This window comes from Ammospiza nelsoni, chromosome Z, assembly GCF_027579445.1.
Source record: "Ammospiza nelsoni isolate bAmmNel1 chromosome Z, bAmmNel1.pri, whole genome shotgun sequence".
Taxonomy (NCBI): Eukaryota; Metazoa; Chordata; class Aves; order Passeriformes; family Passerellidae; genus Ammospiza; species Ammospiza nelsoni.
Window position 1 is genome coordinate 50,262,762 of NC_080669.1, and position 18,516 is coordinate 50,281,277.

General features: G+C 38.6%; 1 protein-coding gene across 1 annotated transcript in view; it reads right to left on the bottom strand.

Moving 5' to 3' along the window:
* Window positions 1-18,516, bottom strand: part of MAST4 (microtubule associated serine/threonine kinase family member 4) — a 102,628-nt gene that overhangs the window by 24,883 nt on the left and 59,229 nt on the right. The window contains exons 9-12 of the mRNA XM_059491755.1: window positions 16,696-16,828; window positions 11,017-11,084; window positions 8,619-8,704; window positions 401-609 (exon numbers count right to left, since the gene is read on the bottom strand). Coding sequence (XP_059347738.1) covers window positions 401-609; window positions 8,619-8,704; window positions 11,017-11,084; window positions 16,696-16,828 — 496 coding nt within the window. The remainder of the gene's footprint in view (window positions 1-400; window positions 610-8,618; window positions 8,705-11,016; window positions 11,085-16,695; window positions 16,829-18,516) is intronic.

Sequence of the window (18,516 nt, forward strand, 5' to 3'; positions counted from 1 at the left end):
AAAGCATTTCCTCTTTCTTATTTCTTTGTAAAAGTAACTACTACAAATCCCCCAACACTTGCTAATGAAAATTTCAGCCCCAGAAAAAAAGAAAACGTTTTCACATGAACTTTGAATGCTAGCACATTTTCAATTACAATCTATAAAGAACTTACTCTGAGAGCAGTTATTTCCCATTATAGCTGGAACACAAGTGTTTTACAAGCTGTTTACCAGGAGATAATGACTGGTGAAAAAAAAGAACCACCTTGCTGTTAGACCTGGTTCTTAAAATCTGAATTGCCAGAGTATGGAGGACACACAGGGGGCCCCTTCTAATTCAGGTACCATATGGGTTATTTTTATTTTGTGGTATAAGGAAATTCTCTTCTTCCTCTGGAAAACAGAAGAGCAATTTTACCTTCGACATATTCCATGACCATGCATAAATGACGTCTTGTTTCAAAGGAGCAATACATGCTAACAACAAACGGATTTTCTGCAAATGTCAGGATATCACGCTCAACAAAGGCCTGTTGGATCTGGTTTCGGAGGATGAGATTCTGCTTATTAATTTTCTTCATGGCAAATCTTTGTCTGGTTTCTTTGTGTCTCACAAAATAAACCGCGCTGAAAAGTTCAAATGGGAGAGAAAAGGAAAGAAGATTGACTAACTACTAAAAATACATTTGAAAATACATTTTTCACTCAATTTTTAAAAACTATATATATTATAAAAAAGATTTGTTCTCAATTTAACCTAGTCTTTCACATTAAAGAATGGTTACAAATTTCATTTTGTTTAAAAACCAGTACTCAAACTAAAACAAACAACTCTTCTGCCCTTCCCTCTCCCTTCTAACCAACAGCAAATATAACAGCAGATATAATTGCAAATGCTTTTCAGGCATTCCCATCAACAAAGGATTACATACAAAATCCAGCTATGGCACCATATTATAAATCATCGTGATAAATGCTTATTCTGTAGGTGTGTTGAAGGGAAATTATGACTCAGTCCAGGAAATTTTGTAACATATCACAGGTCTCTCATGAATGCTACTTGGAAGTTGCTCGAAGGGGTGGCTCCTCATTAGCAGGTGTAAAATCTCGCGTTCTTGCTCAGTCCCTGACCTCAGTACTGATCCGTATCAGAGGAAGGTCACCAGTAGGTAACCCAAAACAAAGACCACTGTGTTAACTACACATGGTAGCATGGGGCTGTGTTGTATCTTGACTTGCAGAATTTCCACTGGGGCGCTGGGTACAAGGTTCCCTGAGGATTTGGTTAGGTAAAGTCAGTGCAGTGAGGGAAGCAAGGAAAAGGAAACCTCATTTGCGCAACTCTTCTGTCTTTCAGGTCTAAGGAGAAGCACTACGCTGCTGTGAAACATTCAGAAGGACTTCACAGCTGCACTTCTTGAAATCCCATGAGGCAAATCCTGAACATTTTTGCCTTGCTTGAAATTTATCTTATAGCATTTAATGCTTATACCATTTCCAGTATATAACTATCACAGTGTTTATGGAAAGAAAGCACTTAAAGGAGAGGATGGAGGGGAAGGGCAAAGAAATGGAATTCAATTGTGAAGTTTTTTTAAATTCAATTAACTGTCTCCTTGAGGTCCAACTATCAGCATACAATTGATTACACAAACATAAAAAGTAACACTTCCCTTACTATCTCTATAAAGGTCTTCACACAGCTACAAAAGTTTTAGGCACTGAAACTTTTGGACTTCTCCTTTCCTTTGTGAAGAAAAACTTTCTAGACAGCATAAATTCTCTTACTGATTCCAAAAGCTTTTATCAATCCCTCATTCTTGTCTGAGCATGGGGCAGGTAAAAGACATTACACAATCATGAAAGTAGGTAAAAACTACCTTGGGCAAAACCCATGACAAACCCCACCCCCTTTGTGCCTCCTACTGAGTCTCACTCCCTTCTGCCCCTCCCAAACTGGAATACAGACTGAGTAATTCATCTCCAGTACTCCTCCCTGCTGACTTCATGCCTTATGTCCTGCAACTCTTCCTACCGCTCTCCTCATATTCACTTCTATCTCCAACTCTTGCTCTTAAAAGCCCCTCCCATGCTTTCCTTTCCCTTGCATTCTGGTTTTCCTCTCTCATTTGTTGCTTTCTCCAGTCAGCTTCATAATCTCCCATAATATCTTTTCTTTTACCTATTTCAGTCCCTCTCTGCATTCCTGGCATGGAGAAAAGTATTGCCTGAAGTCTCCATCCTTCAAAAAAACCTAGTTACATGAATGAACTAAGGACTAACGGAGGACTTGGCATACAAGTATTCCTCTAGAGTTTCAAACTGGACAGTGTGCAAGATGGCCTCCTAAAAGGCAAACAGAAACCACAGCATATTATTACAGCATCTTAATAAATCCTCCTTTCAGATCATACACATCTGTAAGATCATTACTGATTATTTTAAAATTATTAAAGAGTAAGTTCCAAGAACTATCTAGTCCTGTAAATATGTGGTACATGTTGCTATATTTTCCCAGCTGTCTAAACTGCATCTTCAGTCTTAGAGTCACAAGAAGGTAACTTTCCACTAGGATTCTGTTGTTTCTTATATAAAAAGCTGTTTAGCTCAAATGTACCAGACTCATCATAAGACAACTGCAACACAATAGTCTCTCCTATTTTCACACAAGCATACACTGTTTAAGCTACAACAGAAAGTGCTTCTAAATGATCTCCAGCACACAAAAATGTCTAACACTCCTCATATCCTCTGGTCACAGTAACCCCAGCAAACAACATTTACACCTTATGAAGAAAACTATACCCCAGCCAGCAGCATGCTATCATCAAATGCTGCCCAAAATCTTTAGTCTATTATAAAGACAATTTCAAATTTAAGAATTCTGTGACACAAAAACAGTGCAGAGAGAGCATCCAGTCTGTCCTGTCAGCTGACTGATTGACAGTGGCACACCCTGCCACCCTGCAAAGCCACAGCCAGAGCGGTACTGTTGCATCCTCCTGTTGTTTCAAATTAAGAATTTCATTTCCTATCTTCGTTCAGCTCTCTGTTTTCCTAACAGCAACAAGAGTTTCCAAAGCATCCCTTGGTTTCACTGTGCGAATTTCAACAAGTATGCAAGTGCTCAGTATTTTTCTTATGCTGTAGCTCAACATGGCAAAAAAGCTTACTTTCCAAAGGAAATAAGAACATTAATAAAGAATAAAGAACATTCATTTGGCAGTGTCCAAACATTATCTTATTTCACTTTCAACATAAATCTCAGTCTGAAAATCTGTCTCTATAATAACTCTAGTTAGATACAACTATAAAACACTGCAAAAGTGGTAAGATGACAAAAACAAGCTAAAATATTTAACTGGGTTCCTGAAGTAGTCCAACTCAAATATCATGCCATCTATCACTCCAATCTCATAGTCATGATTCCTGTTTTTTCTCTAAATTGAAAAATCTCTATTACCAAAAAAAAAATTCACATAGACAGGTTTCAGGCCTAGTTCACAGCTCTCCAATAACTCCAACTTTTAGAGCCATTTTACAACCTAGTTTACATTCAGTGCTAAGGCAAATATAGCTGACACTATTTTTTCATCTGTCAGAGGAGCCTGAACTCCTTGTGGAGACAGAGGTACTGTACCTACTGCTTAAAAATTATACCTGCTGACTAGGAAATTTGTTTCATTTTTACCAGCAATTTCCTGAGAAGAGACTGCTAAATTCTGTTCTACCCTGGAATTATGTCTCATGTTGCCTCCAGCGAAGAGAAACTGCTTGTGAGGCTGTGGTTTATATTATTTGGTGAAGTTTATAGATAGTTATTTAAGATTAGAATTAAAAGCAGCACTGCAACACCTCCTAACAAAGCAATGCCTGTGACCAGATCAGAGTTATTTGGGGGCAGAAGGAAATGTTACCTAAAGCTCTGCAGCTCTCAGACAATGCACCCCAGCCTTCTACTTGCAATATTTCAGACTTATCCTAGTCTGCTTAGAAGGAAATGAGAAACTGGCCGTACAAGAAAGAGAACGTGTTGGCTTTGATCCTTCTCTCACAACTGGCATTAGTGCTAGCTGTTCTAATATGTTGTCAGTTTTGAGTAATAAAACCACCTCTGCATACCTAACAGCACCAATGCCTTTTATCTTTACCGCAGCTAGTAACGAAACTGCAGTCCAAAATTCTGATGGGTAAACTGTCTTGTGCTATTTCAGTGAACCTACAAAGTTACATTTCCACCTGTCCGTCCCCTTCTACTTCTGAATCAGGGGCTGCCAGGCTGATGATCAATAAACCTGACTGAGGGGGTTTTATTCTACAGCTGGTAACTTTCTTAATCCTAAAATAAACATAACTATACATGAGCAAGTACTATCAACAGAGTGGAGAAGGGACAGAAGCACTACTCACAAATGACATGCAGCAGCTGCTCAAGATACACTTCTTCCGAGTTTTGAATTTATCAAGCAACACCATTACCCAGTATGTCATGTACACACTGACACTACCATTCTTGCAAAACTAAAAGCATTCCAGAGAGGAGAGAAAGTGGTATCACGTATTTGCTTTAAAATGATACAGTTATACATTGAAGAGATATTGAGCTAACATCACTTGCTTCCCTAAAATCAAATGAAATTTTTATTTTGTTGAATTTTTTCAGGGACCCAGGCTGATGCTAACCTGAAGAGATGCACACTACTACCTGCTGCCTCTCACAAGCTGGACTGTGGAAAAAAATGTTGTTGCGATTGCAGTAAAAATTTAAAATTTGGGAAATGAGAGTTTTGTCTGGCTGAAGAAAGTCAGATAGACAGCTTGTGAAGCCATTAATGACTTGGCCAGAATCCTACACATTTACTGATTCACAGCTTGTTTAACTTCTTGTATATTCCTAGCCATTCCCAACAGCCTCATCTACTACACCTCATGTACTATACAGTCATTTAATTGCACTACAGATGAGTTTACCCAATCAATTAAAAGCAGACAACTGCTAAGATATTTACTCAAGCCTTCACAAAACCAATAGCTTTTATTTAAAGTCATAAAATTTAACATATCTGACAAATCTCTGCTATAACATGCCAAGACCACCAATTACTCTGTCAAGTAATCAAAGCTTTCCATTTCACTGATAAAGGCAAAAACACCACAGCAAAGGAAAAGAATATTACAGGGTTTTCTTTAATTAGTTCAGATTTAAGCCCTCCATTATAGCCTCAAAATAAGTAAAATATTACAACAACATACTTTGGTAAGTCAGAGCACAAAATATGCCCACTGACATATTTTAGAGAATGAATCAATTAAGCACAGGCAGAATTCACATATACTTACATTATTTCAAAAAATTAACAGCCTGGAAAAACACATGAGGGAAAACACAACTGTAGCATAACAATAACTTTTGTTTCAACTACTTGTAAATAAACTACAATCAATGCCTTCAGGATAGTTTCTTGCTTTATATTCATAAGAAGTAGGTATTACTGGTTTATTACACTACATTTCATAGATGGATTACACAGCATTTAGGTTATCTTGATGTGTTCTCCTTTAAACTTGACCATAACTTTTGAGTAAATAAACCATCAACTGAATTGTTGCCAACAGCAAAAAGAAAACTCTACTTTAATAAAGACTAGAAAAATGGTCTGTTGATTTTACAGTCTGACATAGCAGAGATTTTCAAGCACACAGATAGCCTCCTCAATTTACAGTATTGTACAGGTGCTAAAATCCCTTTTAAAAATGAGTGAACACTTTTAGAAGTTTATTGTTTCACATTTCACTGTGTTCCTTTCCCTCTCCATGTATTGGGTTTGTATAGCAAAGTTTGGGTAGTGGAAAGATTACAGGAGCCCACAGTGGAACTGGTTTCCTGGTAAAACTTGTGACCCTGGCAGGGGCCCACAGCAACAGGCTGTGCCTGAAGAACTGCACCCCACATTGCAACATTCTGGGGAGGGCTGCTGCTCATGGGATGGACTCACATTGAAAAAACGTATGGAGAACCGTCTCCCATGGGAAGGACCCCACACAAGCAGAGGAAGGATTCTCCTCCCTGAGCAGCAGCAGGAACAACATGTGATGAACTCACCATAATCCCCATTCCGTGTGTCCCTGCACCGCTGCGGGGAGGAGGCAAGGCTGGGAAGGTTGGAGTGGTGGGAGGGGGGAGGGAGTTTAAGGTCTCATTGTACTTCTCATTATTCTGCTCTGATTTTGTTATCAATAAATTCAGTTAATTTCCTCAATTCCAGTCTGTTTTGCCCATAACGGTATTTAATGTGTGATCTTTCCCAGTCTTTATCTCAACACATGAACCCTTCATTGTATTTTCTCTCCCATGTCCAGCTGAGGAGAGTGACAGAGTAGCATTGGCAGGTGCCAACAATCCAGCTAGAGTCAACCCACTACAGGCTGTTTTCTCATTTTTGATTTTTCTTCTAAGTAACCATCTAAAAAAAAATAAAAACCAACAAAATCTACTTTGTTATTACTTCCTTCAAGATGGAAGTAATATCACTCTACTAAAGAGATGAGCTTTTCAATTTCCACTAATACTACGGCATTATAATCTGGCAGCCTACCCCTGTTTTTACACTTGCTAATGAAAATAATGATCCAGATAATGAGGAATCTGGATATACTCCAAGCTGGTTATTCTCTAGCACCTTTCTTTTCTTCAAATAATTACCATGGTCTCGTTCAATTTCCAAGCATTACATTGCCAATTTTGTGTATTATTGACACTTAAAAGATCATCAATAAGCCTTGATTTTCCCTGCCACAAACACAAAGAAAAAACCATGTGTGGCATAGAAGACCATGGCTTTTCAACTGTTCTTTTCCATCTCTGCAGATCCCTTTTGGTCTCTAGTTTTAGGTGGACAGTTGTCTCCACTCTGTATTTCTAAACGGCTCTTTGAGTTTCCTTCTGGCTGTAACACCTATGGAGCAAGAGGCACACGCAGCTCTAGTGAACCTCTGCCTTCAGGCACCAGGCCTCACTCTGCTGTATGATGAGCTGCAGCTGCTCCCTCTCCCCATCCCTCAGCACCTGGAAAACTGCTCCAAACTGAGAAAGGTTGAGTGACTCATGGAACCTCTTTCTCCAACGAGATCCTATCCCACACAGTTCCTTTTATCCTCCAGTAAGAAAAAGAGATGGAGGAATGGAGGGGACTTCACATCTGCCAAGGGAAGGAGAAAGGGGTGCAGCCAGGGAGGGGAGTAGCATCTACTGCCAACTGCTGAGAGCCAGGATTTTGAGATACTGGGGTAACTGGGAGAAGGTGAGATATGGTAAGCAGCAAGTTTGTCTGCGAAGAAGTTCTGAGAAAATTATTTGAGCAGAGCTTCACTAGTGAGAAATGGTGTTTTAATATTTATATAATTTTTATGTAAAATTTTAATTTTAAATTTTGCTTGGGACTTTTGCTGAGTTATGAAAAAATGCCTTGGACACAAGCGGCCTCCATACAAGCTACCACGGCCATTTAGTCTGGGCAGTACTAAATGCCTCCTGTTCCAGAACTCATGGCTACCCTTGAACTAAATTTCATCAGAGAAAGCCCAACAGCCTCAGGCCATTCAGCAGGCCCACAGAACTCCAGTGAGTAGACTGTAGGTGCTTTTTCTCCTATGTCAAAGATCCCTTCAAGGAGTGCTCCATCCTAGCAGCTTGACACCACTTCCCACCTCAAGCAGAGTCAGTCTAATGGGGTCTGTGCTGGAAAGCAGCACCACCCTCCTTCTCTGCCAAGCTGTGACTTTGGCTGATTTGGCAGTGGGCTCCTCACCTCAAGATGGAAATCTCTCTTTTTTGAGCCAGTTTACATCCCTCTTGTTCCTGCAGGTTACACACAGCAGCTCCTGTCTTGACATGTTTCAGTGCAGAGGAGGAGCCAAACAAGGATCTACCCAATAGTACAGGATCAGAAAGGGGACTGAAGACAGATACCACCACTGCACAGTACTTCCAGAAAATATTTTGTATTCATTTAGAGATACAGAATTTTCTCTTGGTCTTCTAGGGTATCTTCAGATGACTTACGTATCACCAGGCAGTAAGCTGTGCATTCTCCAAGTATCCAGAAACAAACCACGAAATAGCAATTCCTTTAAAGCTAATTGGTTAAAATTTGAGAACTAGAATAGCATCCACAAAGTAACAGAAGACTGTTGCCCTACTTCAGGGAATTTGTTTCTATTGCAAATTTCTATTCTATACTTCTAGGTCAAGTAAGCACTCATTTTTATCCATCTGTCTCTCTAGAGTTGACATGTAATTCTCTCTCACATGTGCATAAGCACAGTATTATAAGGGTGAGCTTAAATCTGCCCTTTGATTTATTCATTTCATCTTTGGTGTGCTAGGCGATTCTGAAAAATCTTTCTGATGTACTATTCAGTACTTTAATTTGGTGCAGCACAGAGTAATTCATTATTGCCTAGCAAACTTCCCAAAATCTTGTCAACTTAAAATACTAAAAACAAAACAAGAATGCAAAATGAAAAAAGCAGAGTGCAAACTCACTCTCTCATACAAAGACCCCTGAAATAAAAAATAATGGGAAAATAAGCAAAACTAAAATGCAAAAGAGCTGCCACAGTCAGAGATTACTCACCCATATGCTCCATTACTAATCAGTTTAATTGTTTCAAAATCACTTTCCCGAGGCTTCCTCTGCAGCTTCAGTGAGGTATTAGAGCTCTTCAAAGTAAGAGATGAGAATGAACAAAGTTAATAAAATACTTTTTTTCAAAACTGGGGAGAAAAAACCCAAACAAAAAACCAACTATCACCAGGCTGTCACACTGATGAACCAGGTAAAAGTTCTGGACAGCCAGCCACATAGCCAACCAAGGGAGACCAAGGGGCTCCTGAAACAGAGCTGCTTTTTCATCAAACAGGTATCTGCTGCACTGCAGCAAACTGTCCACTTCTCTCCATGCACAGGTTACAGTCACCAAGGCTTCTGATAAAGTAGTTACTGGCAATTCTTATCTTGAGTCATGGACTTCTGTGAATTCCACATGGCACTCGTTGGACACTGCCTTCCCATTCTAGTAAATCTGACTTTTGTATTACAGCTGGTAGCAGCAAACTGATGATGAGCCCTTGTTCACTCAAATAAACTGGGCACACTTCAAACTAATATTAGGATAGAGCGTGATATAACAGGGAGGATGGTGAAAAGAGACAAAATGAACGAGAAAAAGACGGAAAATAAAAACACATTAGTTCTACCCCTAAAGAGGTCACTTTAATCTACTTCTTTGTCAGAACTTTTTCAACACCAAGTTGCCCTCAGTATGGCAAAACCTTTTTTCTAGTTTGAATTTTTAATTAATCTTGAAGATGTGTGAATTAGAATTGGGGTTCAGGGCGAAAAGATGAAGGCACCGGACTCCAAATGCAAACTTCCAAAACCACAAGATCTTTTTCAAATGTCTTTTGAATCTCTAAGAAATTCCATGATCCTTACCCAGGCAGTTTAGTAACAGTTGGAAGTTGAAAGTAGAGGTGGTTTAAACATTTTCAATTAAGTGCTAAAAAAAATTCAGTGCAAGACTAGTGAAATGTTAATATAATGAACTACACAGGAAGTAACAGAGAGGACTTAGTAATTGTTCAGCCCACTTGTCTGTCAGTACAGGATTCTTTCTAATTGCTATTTATGATGTCTGTGAGCACTTGGAAGTTACAGTTCCTGTCACTCCCCATGTGTTTTTATTCCACAGCTACATTTTGAGATGTTTCCAAATATACCCTCTATAGTTTTCTTTGCTGATTTCACCATCTCCCCTATTTACATTCCTTCATTACACCACATTATTCTTTCTGAATTTCTTCAGCATTTGCACAAGACAAGTAACTTCACAATTTCAATTGCATAGCTAACGTTGAGCCACTTTGCACCTTAGATTCAGTTAAATACTTTGGCACCTCCCTTAAGCCTTCTAGTTATTTTGTCCTTTCCCCAGTTTGTCAGTAAATGCTGCTCAGGTCTAATAAAATATTTCAAATGTAGATGAATTAAAGCAGCAAAAATACCTTCTATGTCAATTGCAGAATCCTTCACAAGTGGCACTTTGCCAAATATAAGAAAATATCCCAATATAACATGACCTGTACCAGAGGATGATGTTTTTTCTTATGTATTAGAACAGGTCTAACAGATAATCCATGCCTGATAACATTTGTAAATACTTGTTAAAGTACCACTGAATTACCTAGACATCCCCGAAAACTGCTCTTGTTTTCACTATCCACTTGCACTGAAAATGAAGACTAGGTTGTAGGAACTTCATCTACTCTGTTGACTGAAATCCAAGGTATAAGAACCAACTTTTAAAAATAAGAATTTAAAATAATCGCATTTAAGCTCAAAATCAACGCGTCCAACTTGCTTTACTTTTGTCATCCCGAGCAAACATCTAACAAAATATTATTGTAAGATACACAACGTGATAGGCAAGTGCTTTCAAATTCAGATTCAGAAGAATGATGCACAACCTTTCCAACTGTAAACTAACTTTCTGAATGCAGCCTATTTGCTAGCATACTCATTTCTTCCTTCTCTCTTCACTGGATCTGTTTAGAATTTCTCAATTTGATCATCAGTTGCCTCTGTGAATGGACTGTTTTAAAACTTCTTTAAAATACATTGTTTAATTAAACAGTTTACCAATACTTCTAAAAAAAAAAAAGGAACACATCGATTTAATAGAAAAAAAGAAAGCAGTGATGGATTTTGTGGTAAAGTTATTGCCATATGGTAAACACTTACTTTGTGGAATATGAAGACACTGAGATGTCTAGAAAAATAGGTAGAAAGCTTGGTTATACCTTTTGAAAGCCTTCTGCCTGACGAGCTTCACAGAGTTAGTGTGAGTATAACCAATGTTTACTCAATCTGTTCGTACATACCAGGAGAAACCAGAACAGGCAGGGTTGGGGGAACACAACAGATTTTCCTTGTTCACATTCAGCAAAAGAAGCAACATAAGAGGGAAGCTTACATTTATCGATTCTTCCGTTTCCAGAGTGTCTGCTGTCCCACTGTCACAATTAGCTAGCTGAGCTATTTCTGTAAAGAAAAAATAAAAACTTCATTTTAAATTATGGAAAATACAAAACTAAATGAAGCACAGAACACATGAGAAGTGACATCTTTCTGGAATACTTAATAGAAAATTTTAAAAAATTTAAAAATTAAGAACAAAGCCAAAAGCAAAACAACAATAACAACAACACAAACAAACCCTGTAGCACTTGAAAAATAACTTTCACGGCATCTCCAAGCATATGTTAAAAAATCCACTCAGGAAATGAAGACTTGCTATTCAGTGCTTATGTAATAATCTTCCACTGAAGCAATGAAGATAGCCATGAAACAATGAAAAGCAGTATCATTTTCACTGCTGAGACCTGGGAATTCCAAGAGCTGTGCGCAAAGTGTGCACTAAGGGTAAGACAGCACTAATCTGCTAAAACTCCTGAGGATTTCACCCTCTGAGGGGCTAACAGTAGGCCCCATCCTTGGGCTCCTTCACAGTTACAGCAAAAGCTTCTAGTTTAAATCTAAGACAGGACTCCAAATAGTTTGCTTCTTCTACAAAGAAATGCTGCTAAGCTTACCAGAATAAGCTAAAAGTCATTTTCATGGAAGCTTATCACTTACAGTCACTAACACAGATAAATTCTCTGGGAAAGTAAGATTTTAGAAGCCTACAACTTTATCAGATTGTCCCTGCTCCTGTCAACCTATGCTGCAGAGCTCCCAAGCCCAGTCTGTTCTTCAGAGTAGGTAGTAACCAAGAATTCATCTGGGTAAAAAAAGCCACACAGGACAGCCAGTACTAAAAGGCCCCAGCAACCATACAAATATTTATTATATATCCTACATAGGCAAAGATGCAAATTCTACCACAATTATGTCTTGCAAATCAGAAATAAGACCACCTAAAATTTGCAAGACTAGTTTTTATCTCAAGACTGTTAACTGAATTTATGATGATGAAATATAACTGAATATTCACACAGAATACCTAAACTGGATTTTTCTATATAAGAAGAAATTATTATTACAAGTGAAATGCTCTGCAACACTTTCTGCAATTTTTAAAGCAAATTAAGCACACAGATAATTTTCTTTTGGAACAGCTAAAGATTTAAGGAGTAACTGTCATTTGTAACCACTATACAAATCAAAACATGGTAACTGTAAGAAACAGAAAAAATTAGAGTGTCACTTCAAAATCCAAACAGATCTTTAAAGTGTTAAACAAGCTAAAAAATATTCCAAAAATTAAGTCCATAAACAGTGAAAAATATCCCCACTAGAACAAACAAAATCTTGAAGAAAAAAACTTATATAGGCTGAACCTGAAGTGGATTTTCCAGTCAAAAGTCACAGTTTTGTGAACACAGGGGTTTCAGAATAGAAGATCTGATGAAATCTTTATTGTATGGGCAAGGACCAAGAGAGCTGGAGTAATATACTTTGACAGCCTTCTCAAATGAAATGACTTTCATAAATAACAAATTAAAACAATCCTTTTTGAAACAAAACTTCTGCAAAATAACCGTTATCTGAGAAACCCATATTATTTGCAAGCGGTAGGTACTAATGGGATGGAACCAAAAGTCAGTTTGCAAAACAGGGATCTATGGAACCATTTTGCAGTGCCTGAAGTGATTTTTCAAGCCCATCTAAATACCATTAAACATCTGTTTTTTCTTCCATTGATTTAAACCTTTTCTGAAGGCTCATGATTCAAAAAGGTAAAGATGGTAATTTAAAAAACATGGGGGAAAATTTCTCCCCAGGGAACTCTTCAGAAATGCAGCCATCTCTCTCTGCTAAGTGATTAATCTGTTGTGGTATTGCTGTCACTACAGTATAAATTTATCTAGCATCATCACCAAATAATACAAGCATCATTTCACTCAAAGAAAGGACACTACAGCTATGAAAGCAAACAAAGGAGGCAAGGAGAGAAAGATCTAAAGTAGGTTGCATTTTCCTGCAGATGAAAGAAAATCCTTTGCATGAACATTGAAGACACAAATTAACATCTTCGTTGAAAATATAATTCTGTGTTACAGGATAAGTAAGTAGTGCAACTGCGGTGCACTTTTTTTGTTTTGAAAAACTTGGCTCTGCTTTTTAAATTTTTCTATTTTTACATAAAAGGGCTTTAAAGGTCTTGAGGATGATATTCCCAGAATATTTTTATAGTAATGAATGCAGTGCTCCCATTAATTCCCTCAGTAAACCACTAATTCCAGGGCACAAACCCACAGTGTCCCTCTTTCATTGTTGCTTAAGTAGCATCCCTATATATAGAGACATCCATTAACATCAAAACTAGATCATCTAAGAAGTCATTGCACAGTGATTTATACTGCTTATAAATATTACTTTTTTTGGTGAGTGGGAGGAAAGCATTAACACAAATCAGATGGCCTAAATTCCCTACTACATATATTCATATACATTAATCTTAAAAAAACCCAAACCACTAAATAATTCAATTTCTCAAATCTCCAACTGAACCAAAAATCAGTAATCCATAGGTCATACACTCCTCAGTATTTAGTGGCAAACCACACAGAACATTGTTCCCTTCAGAAAAAACAAACCAAACCCCAACATTTCAATTATCATTTGAATGCTTTGAAGTTTTTATATTCATTAATATTCAGTTTATGAAATATAGTAAGATATATTCTATATAATGGGAGCATACTTCCTAGATGAAGTATGCTCCCATTAAACAAATACTTAGTTAAAGAAAGCAGTATTCCTTATTTATATATAGGCATTTGTTTCTAGACTTCTCTTAAAATAAACTGTCCAAAAACCAATTCAAAGTTGTTATTAAACATGGGTAGTGACAGATTCTTGACTACTGCTTAGGAACACTTTTATCCAAGTGGCAAGGAAGAGTCAATGAGAAAGATAAGGTTCAACTGGCAGAACCAGAGTCAATAATACAAAATTCTCAACCCACTCTCCAAACTAAATCTTGCATACTTGATCATTGAAGAATTGATGAATTGTCAGTTTAGGACAGACCAACAGCTCACCAAATCCTGAAGACAATGTTTATCTTGCAGAGAATTGCAATACTTCTTGATTTTTTCCAAAACCAAAAGGAAAAAAGTATTTATGCATATTTTCCTAATTTGTCTGGCTTCCTTTGCTGCAGTCGAAATATAAACAAAAAGCATCAAAGCTGTTAATCTGTATCTCAGACAAAAAATAATTCTAAATTTGGATGAGGAAGTTCTGTGAAGATAGGAAGTGGACTAATAATAGGCTTGACTTTCTTTAGATTTGTTAGTATAGCATTAACGTAATCTGTAACAATACTCAATCTAACTGAATTAGAACTAACCAAATTTCTGATACAACTAGCAGTGCTGAACTTTGCTTTAGTTCAGCAGCAGGGTTTTAAAACACAATATACTACTCTAATTTAATAACATATGTTCTTACATCATGAAAGCTAGCACAAAAAAGATTTATCATAGTTTTTTGCTATGATTTTGTGCTATCAAGCCCTTTCCAAGTCCTGGTTGGTAACACCAACAGACAAGCTAATTGGCACCAGCTAGGATAATTTTTCCATTATGGCATTTCTGCTAATTTTTTCCAAGTTGCAGAACTAGTACTGAATACAATGAACCAATTTCTATTTGTCACCACTGTTAGAACCTGGTCTCAGGGTAGCAAAGAAGATGATCTGGCTAGGACACAGAAGTAATTCTAGTTTTTTCAATGCTGTCCTTCAAAAAACCACAGAATGCCTTGGGTTAGAAAAGACCCTGAAGATCATCTTGCTCTAAGCCTTCCACCAGGACCTGGGACACAGAATCACAGTATCAGATGAGCTGGAAGGGACCCAAGAGGATGATGAAGTCCAGCTCCTGGCCCTATCCAGGACCACCCCCAAGAGTCACACCATGGGCCTGAGAGCACTGTTCAATGCTTCTTGAACTCAGTCAGGTTGGTGCTGTGACCACTTCCCAGGGGAGCCTGTTCCAGTGTCCAGCCACCCTCTGGGTGAAAAACCTTATCCAACCTAACCCCCCCACCCCAACACAACTTCAGGCCAATTCCTTCAGACAGATCCTGTCACTGGTCACCAGACTGGTCCTGTCACTGGTCACCAGATCAGTGCCCCTCCTCTTCCCCTCAGGAGGAAGTTGTGACTGCAATGGTGCCTCCCCTCAGTCTCCTCCAGGCTGAACAGGCCAAGTGACCTCAGCCACTCCTCATCCTGCTTCCCCCCAGTGCCCTTCACCCTTCCATGCCCTCGCTGGACACTCTCCAGTGCTGTCCTTCTTACACTGCAGCACCCAAAGTGCCCCCAGCGCTGGAGGTGAGGCTGCCCCGGTGCAGAGCAGAGCAGAGCAGGACAATCCCTCCCTGCCCGGCTGCTGATGCTGTCCCTGATGCCCCACAGGACACGGGTGGCCCTCCTGGCTGCCAGGGCACTGCTGGCTCATGTTCAGCTTGCCATCAGCTTGCCCAGGGCTCCTTTCCATGGCACTGCTCTCCAGTTTCTCATTCCCATCTTTCTGTACATCCAGGGTTGCTCCATCCCAGGAGAAGAATCTGACACTTTCTCTTGTTGAATTTGATATGCTTGATGATTGCCCAGCCGTCTAATTTTCAAGGTCTCTCTGCAGGGCTTCCCTGCCCTTGAGAGAGTCAACAGCTCCTCTCAAGTCTTCTATCATCTGCAAACTGGCTTTGTATCCCTCCCAGTCCTGCACCCAATCATTTTGGAAGATGCTGAAGAGCACAGAGCCTAAGGTGGAGCCCCATAGAATCCATCTAGAGACAGGTCACCACTCTGATGTCACCCCATTCACTGCAACCCTTTGTGCTGGACCCATGAACCAGCTGCTCTCCCATCATGCGATGTGTTTCTCCATCTGTGTGCAGGACATTTTGTCCAGCAGGACGCTGTGAGAGACAGTACTGAAAGCTTTACTGAAATCCAAGAAGACGGACACCAATTGGCTTCCCTTTACCAGCTAGGTGTGTTACCATGTCACCTTCCACTAGACCACACTGCTCAGAGCCCCATTCTGTCCAGTCTTAAACACTTCCAAGGATGGGGCACCACCGCTTCTTTGGGCAACATGTTCCAGTGTCTCACCACTTTCACAGTAAAGAAAAATTCTGCAGTGACAACCTCTCCACTGGAACCCAAGTTCTCCCAAAAAAAACCCCCAACACAGACTCAAATTACACAGAAAATTAATAGGATAGTCCTCTCAGAGACTCCTCCAAGATGAAGGAACCTGGGAACACTGAAAGACAAACAACAGCTCAACCAAGGGACCTTTATAACTGTGCTTAGATGACAGTCACCATCAAATTATCCCATTAAATTCCAGCTATGAGGAAGTTGCATTGCACTGTCAGGCTGGAAGAAGATGAGAGGTATCATTGATACAGTGTATTTGTTGATGATATTTGCAAAAAAAAAAAAAAAATCCTGTTCAGAAGAGATGGCCTTTTAAATGTGTTTGTTTGAGCTTGGGAGAGTACAGTTGATGTCAGAAAACACTTGCTCTGCTACCATCTTTAACTTGACCCTTTTCAGGTATCAGAATGATAGAACACATTGAGAAGGAAGAACCTAGAAACCTATAGCTGCACCAGGAGATTCACTTACCTTCCAGAGGATCTTTATTTAAGCCCAGCTGGCTAATAATGTATCGAGGGATGTCTGTTTTAATGCCTTGCCCTTCTTTAGCATGGCCTTCAGCTGCTTCCAAAAGATAGTAAAACTCTTCAGGATCAAATTCCTAGAGGAAAAATAATTGTCATCATTTTCTCTATTGAAATTGGTTCCTTAGGGTCTAACATAAAAAGTTCCTTTGCTTCTTGTAACTCCACATATATGGCATGTTCCTACTAAAAACAGTACCTCTTTATTCTACTAATAGTAGTCTATTGATCTGTTCTGATTCTTATATAGTGTAACACAATGTAAGCAATGGAACTGCATGTCACTATTTTAGAGCAATAATTTATAGAGAAATTATTTCTCATCAAAACTTCATGTAATACTGAGTGAAATGTCCTATAAGAAGCAAAAATAAGATTTCAGAGAGAAGACTATCTTCCCGCACGTGTTTGCTTACAAAAATCTACTACAACCATGTAAATATATTGCACTACACTTTTTACTTCTGAAATAATAATTTCAAGTATTTCTAATCAATATATATGTACTGTGTTTTATGGAAAATACAATTTAAAAATCTCTAACTTTAGAATGAAGATTAAATTGAAATTTAATTTAAAAAATCTGAGCTTCATTGATCCAATTGTTTCAAATTCAGAAATTAAACATTCTCCTGTGGGAACTAACTATATTACAACTATCACTTATACCAAAAAGGCAAGCCTCAACAAGAAACAAAAATGAACAAAAGGAACAGAAACTCGAAACGTTACGCCCATGTCCCTTGGAAATACATTTATTTTACTACCTTTTATAGAGTATAAAAAGAAAAATACATTGAAAGGAGCAAAGAAGATTATTAAAACAATGTGAGTGGGATTTTTTAACACAATTTCTCTCCCTACTGGCATGAATTCATACTAAAACATCTGTTCATAGTTATTGCGTTCTTCGAGGTGTTTGTGCCTATAGGTGCAATCCTTAACAGAGTAACAGCCATCAGTTATTAACGTAACAAAATACATTTTTTCCTCCAGTAGGTCAGCTCTGTCACAAATATCTGTAGAGGCCAGGCAGACTGCTGAGATAGCTAATTTCCTGATTGTTTTGCAACCAAACATAACACCGTGGAATTTTAGACTATATGTTGAGTCACAAGGCTCCTGTCCTAAATCCTCAGGCTACTCAGAACTTGTAAAGTCAATATCCCGACCCAGAAGACAGCTTCTGAAGACAGCTTGAGAAATTTGGTACCATGCTTCATTTGCAAGCATCAAAACTGCTGCAGCTAAAATGAGCAGGTGCATCGTGTCTGAAATAAAGTATCTTTAGAATTTCCAGTCTTATGGAAACAATCTTAGTTTTACACGTGTCATGAAACAATCTTCATCATGTACAACCTACTGCAAAGGACTTAACAGTGAACCCATGAACTGTTGAAGCTGCCTAACTTTATTAGCCCAAAGTAACAGGAGGCTGCAAACCTGCCCAAAAACCTGAACCAATAACTAAACAGTACATGCTATTTCAGGCTTAACTCTCCTCATCTTACACGCCATCCCCAGCTGTATCTCTTACATGTTATTCTTTGGCACTAAAGCAGCAAACAGCACGATGTTGTGTGCCAAGATTTCTATTCACTTTTGTCATGAAAACATTATCATCTCCTGACCTGCTGCAGTGACAGATAAACAGCTTCTCCTCCACTTACTAGCAAGACAAGGCAATTTCAAAACAGGTAACTTTAATCATATGAATGTGTGTGTTTGTGTGTACAATAATCTAAGACACACATATATACATACA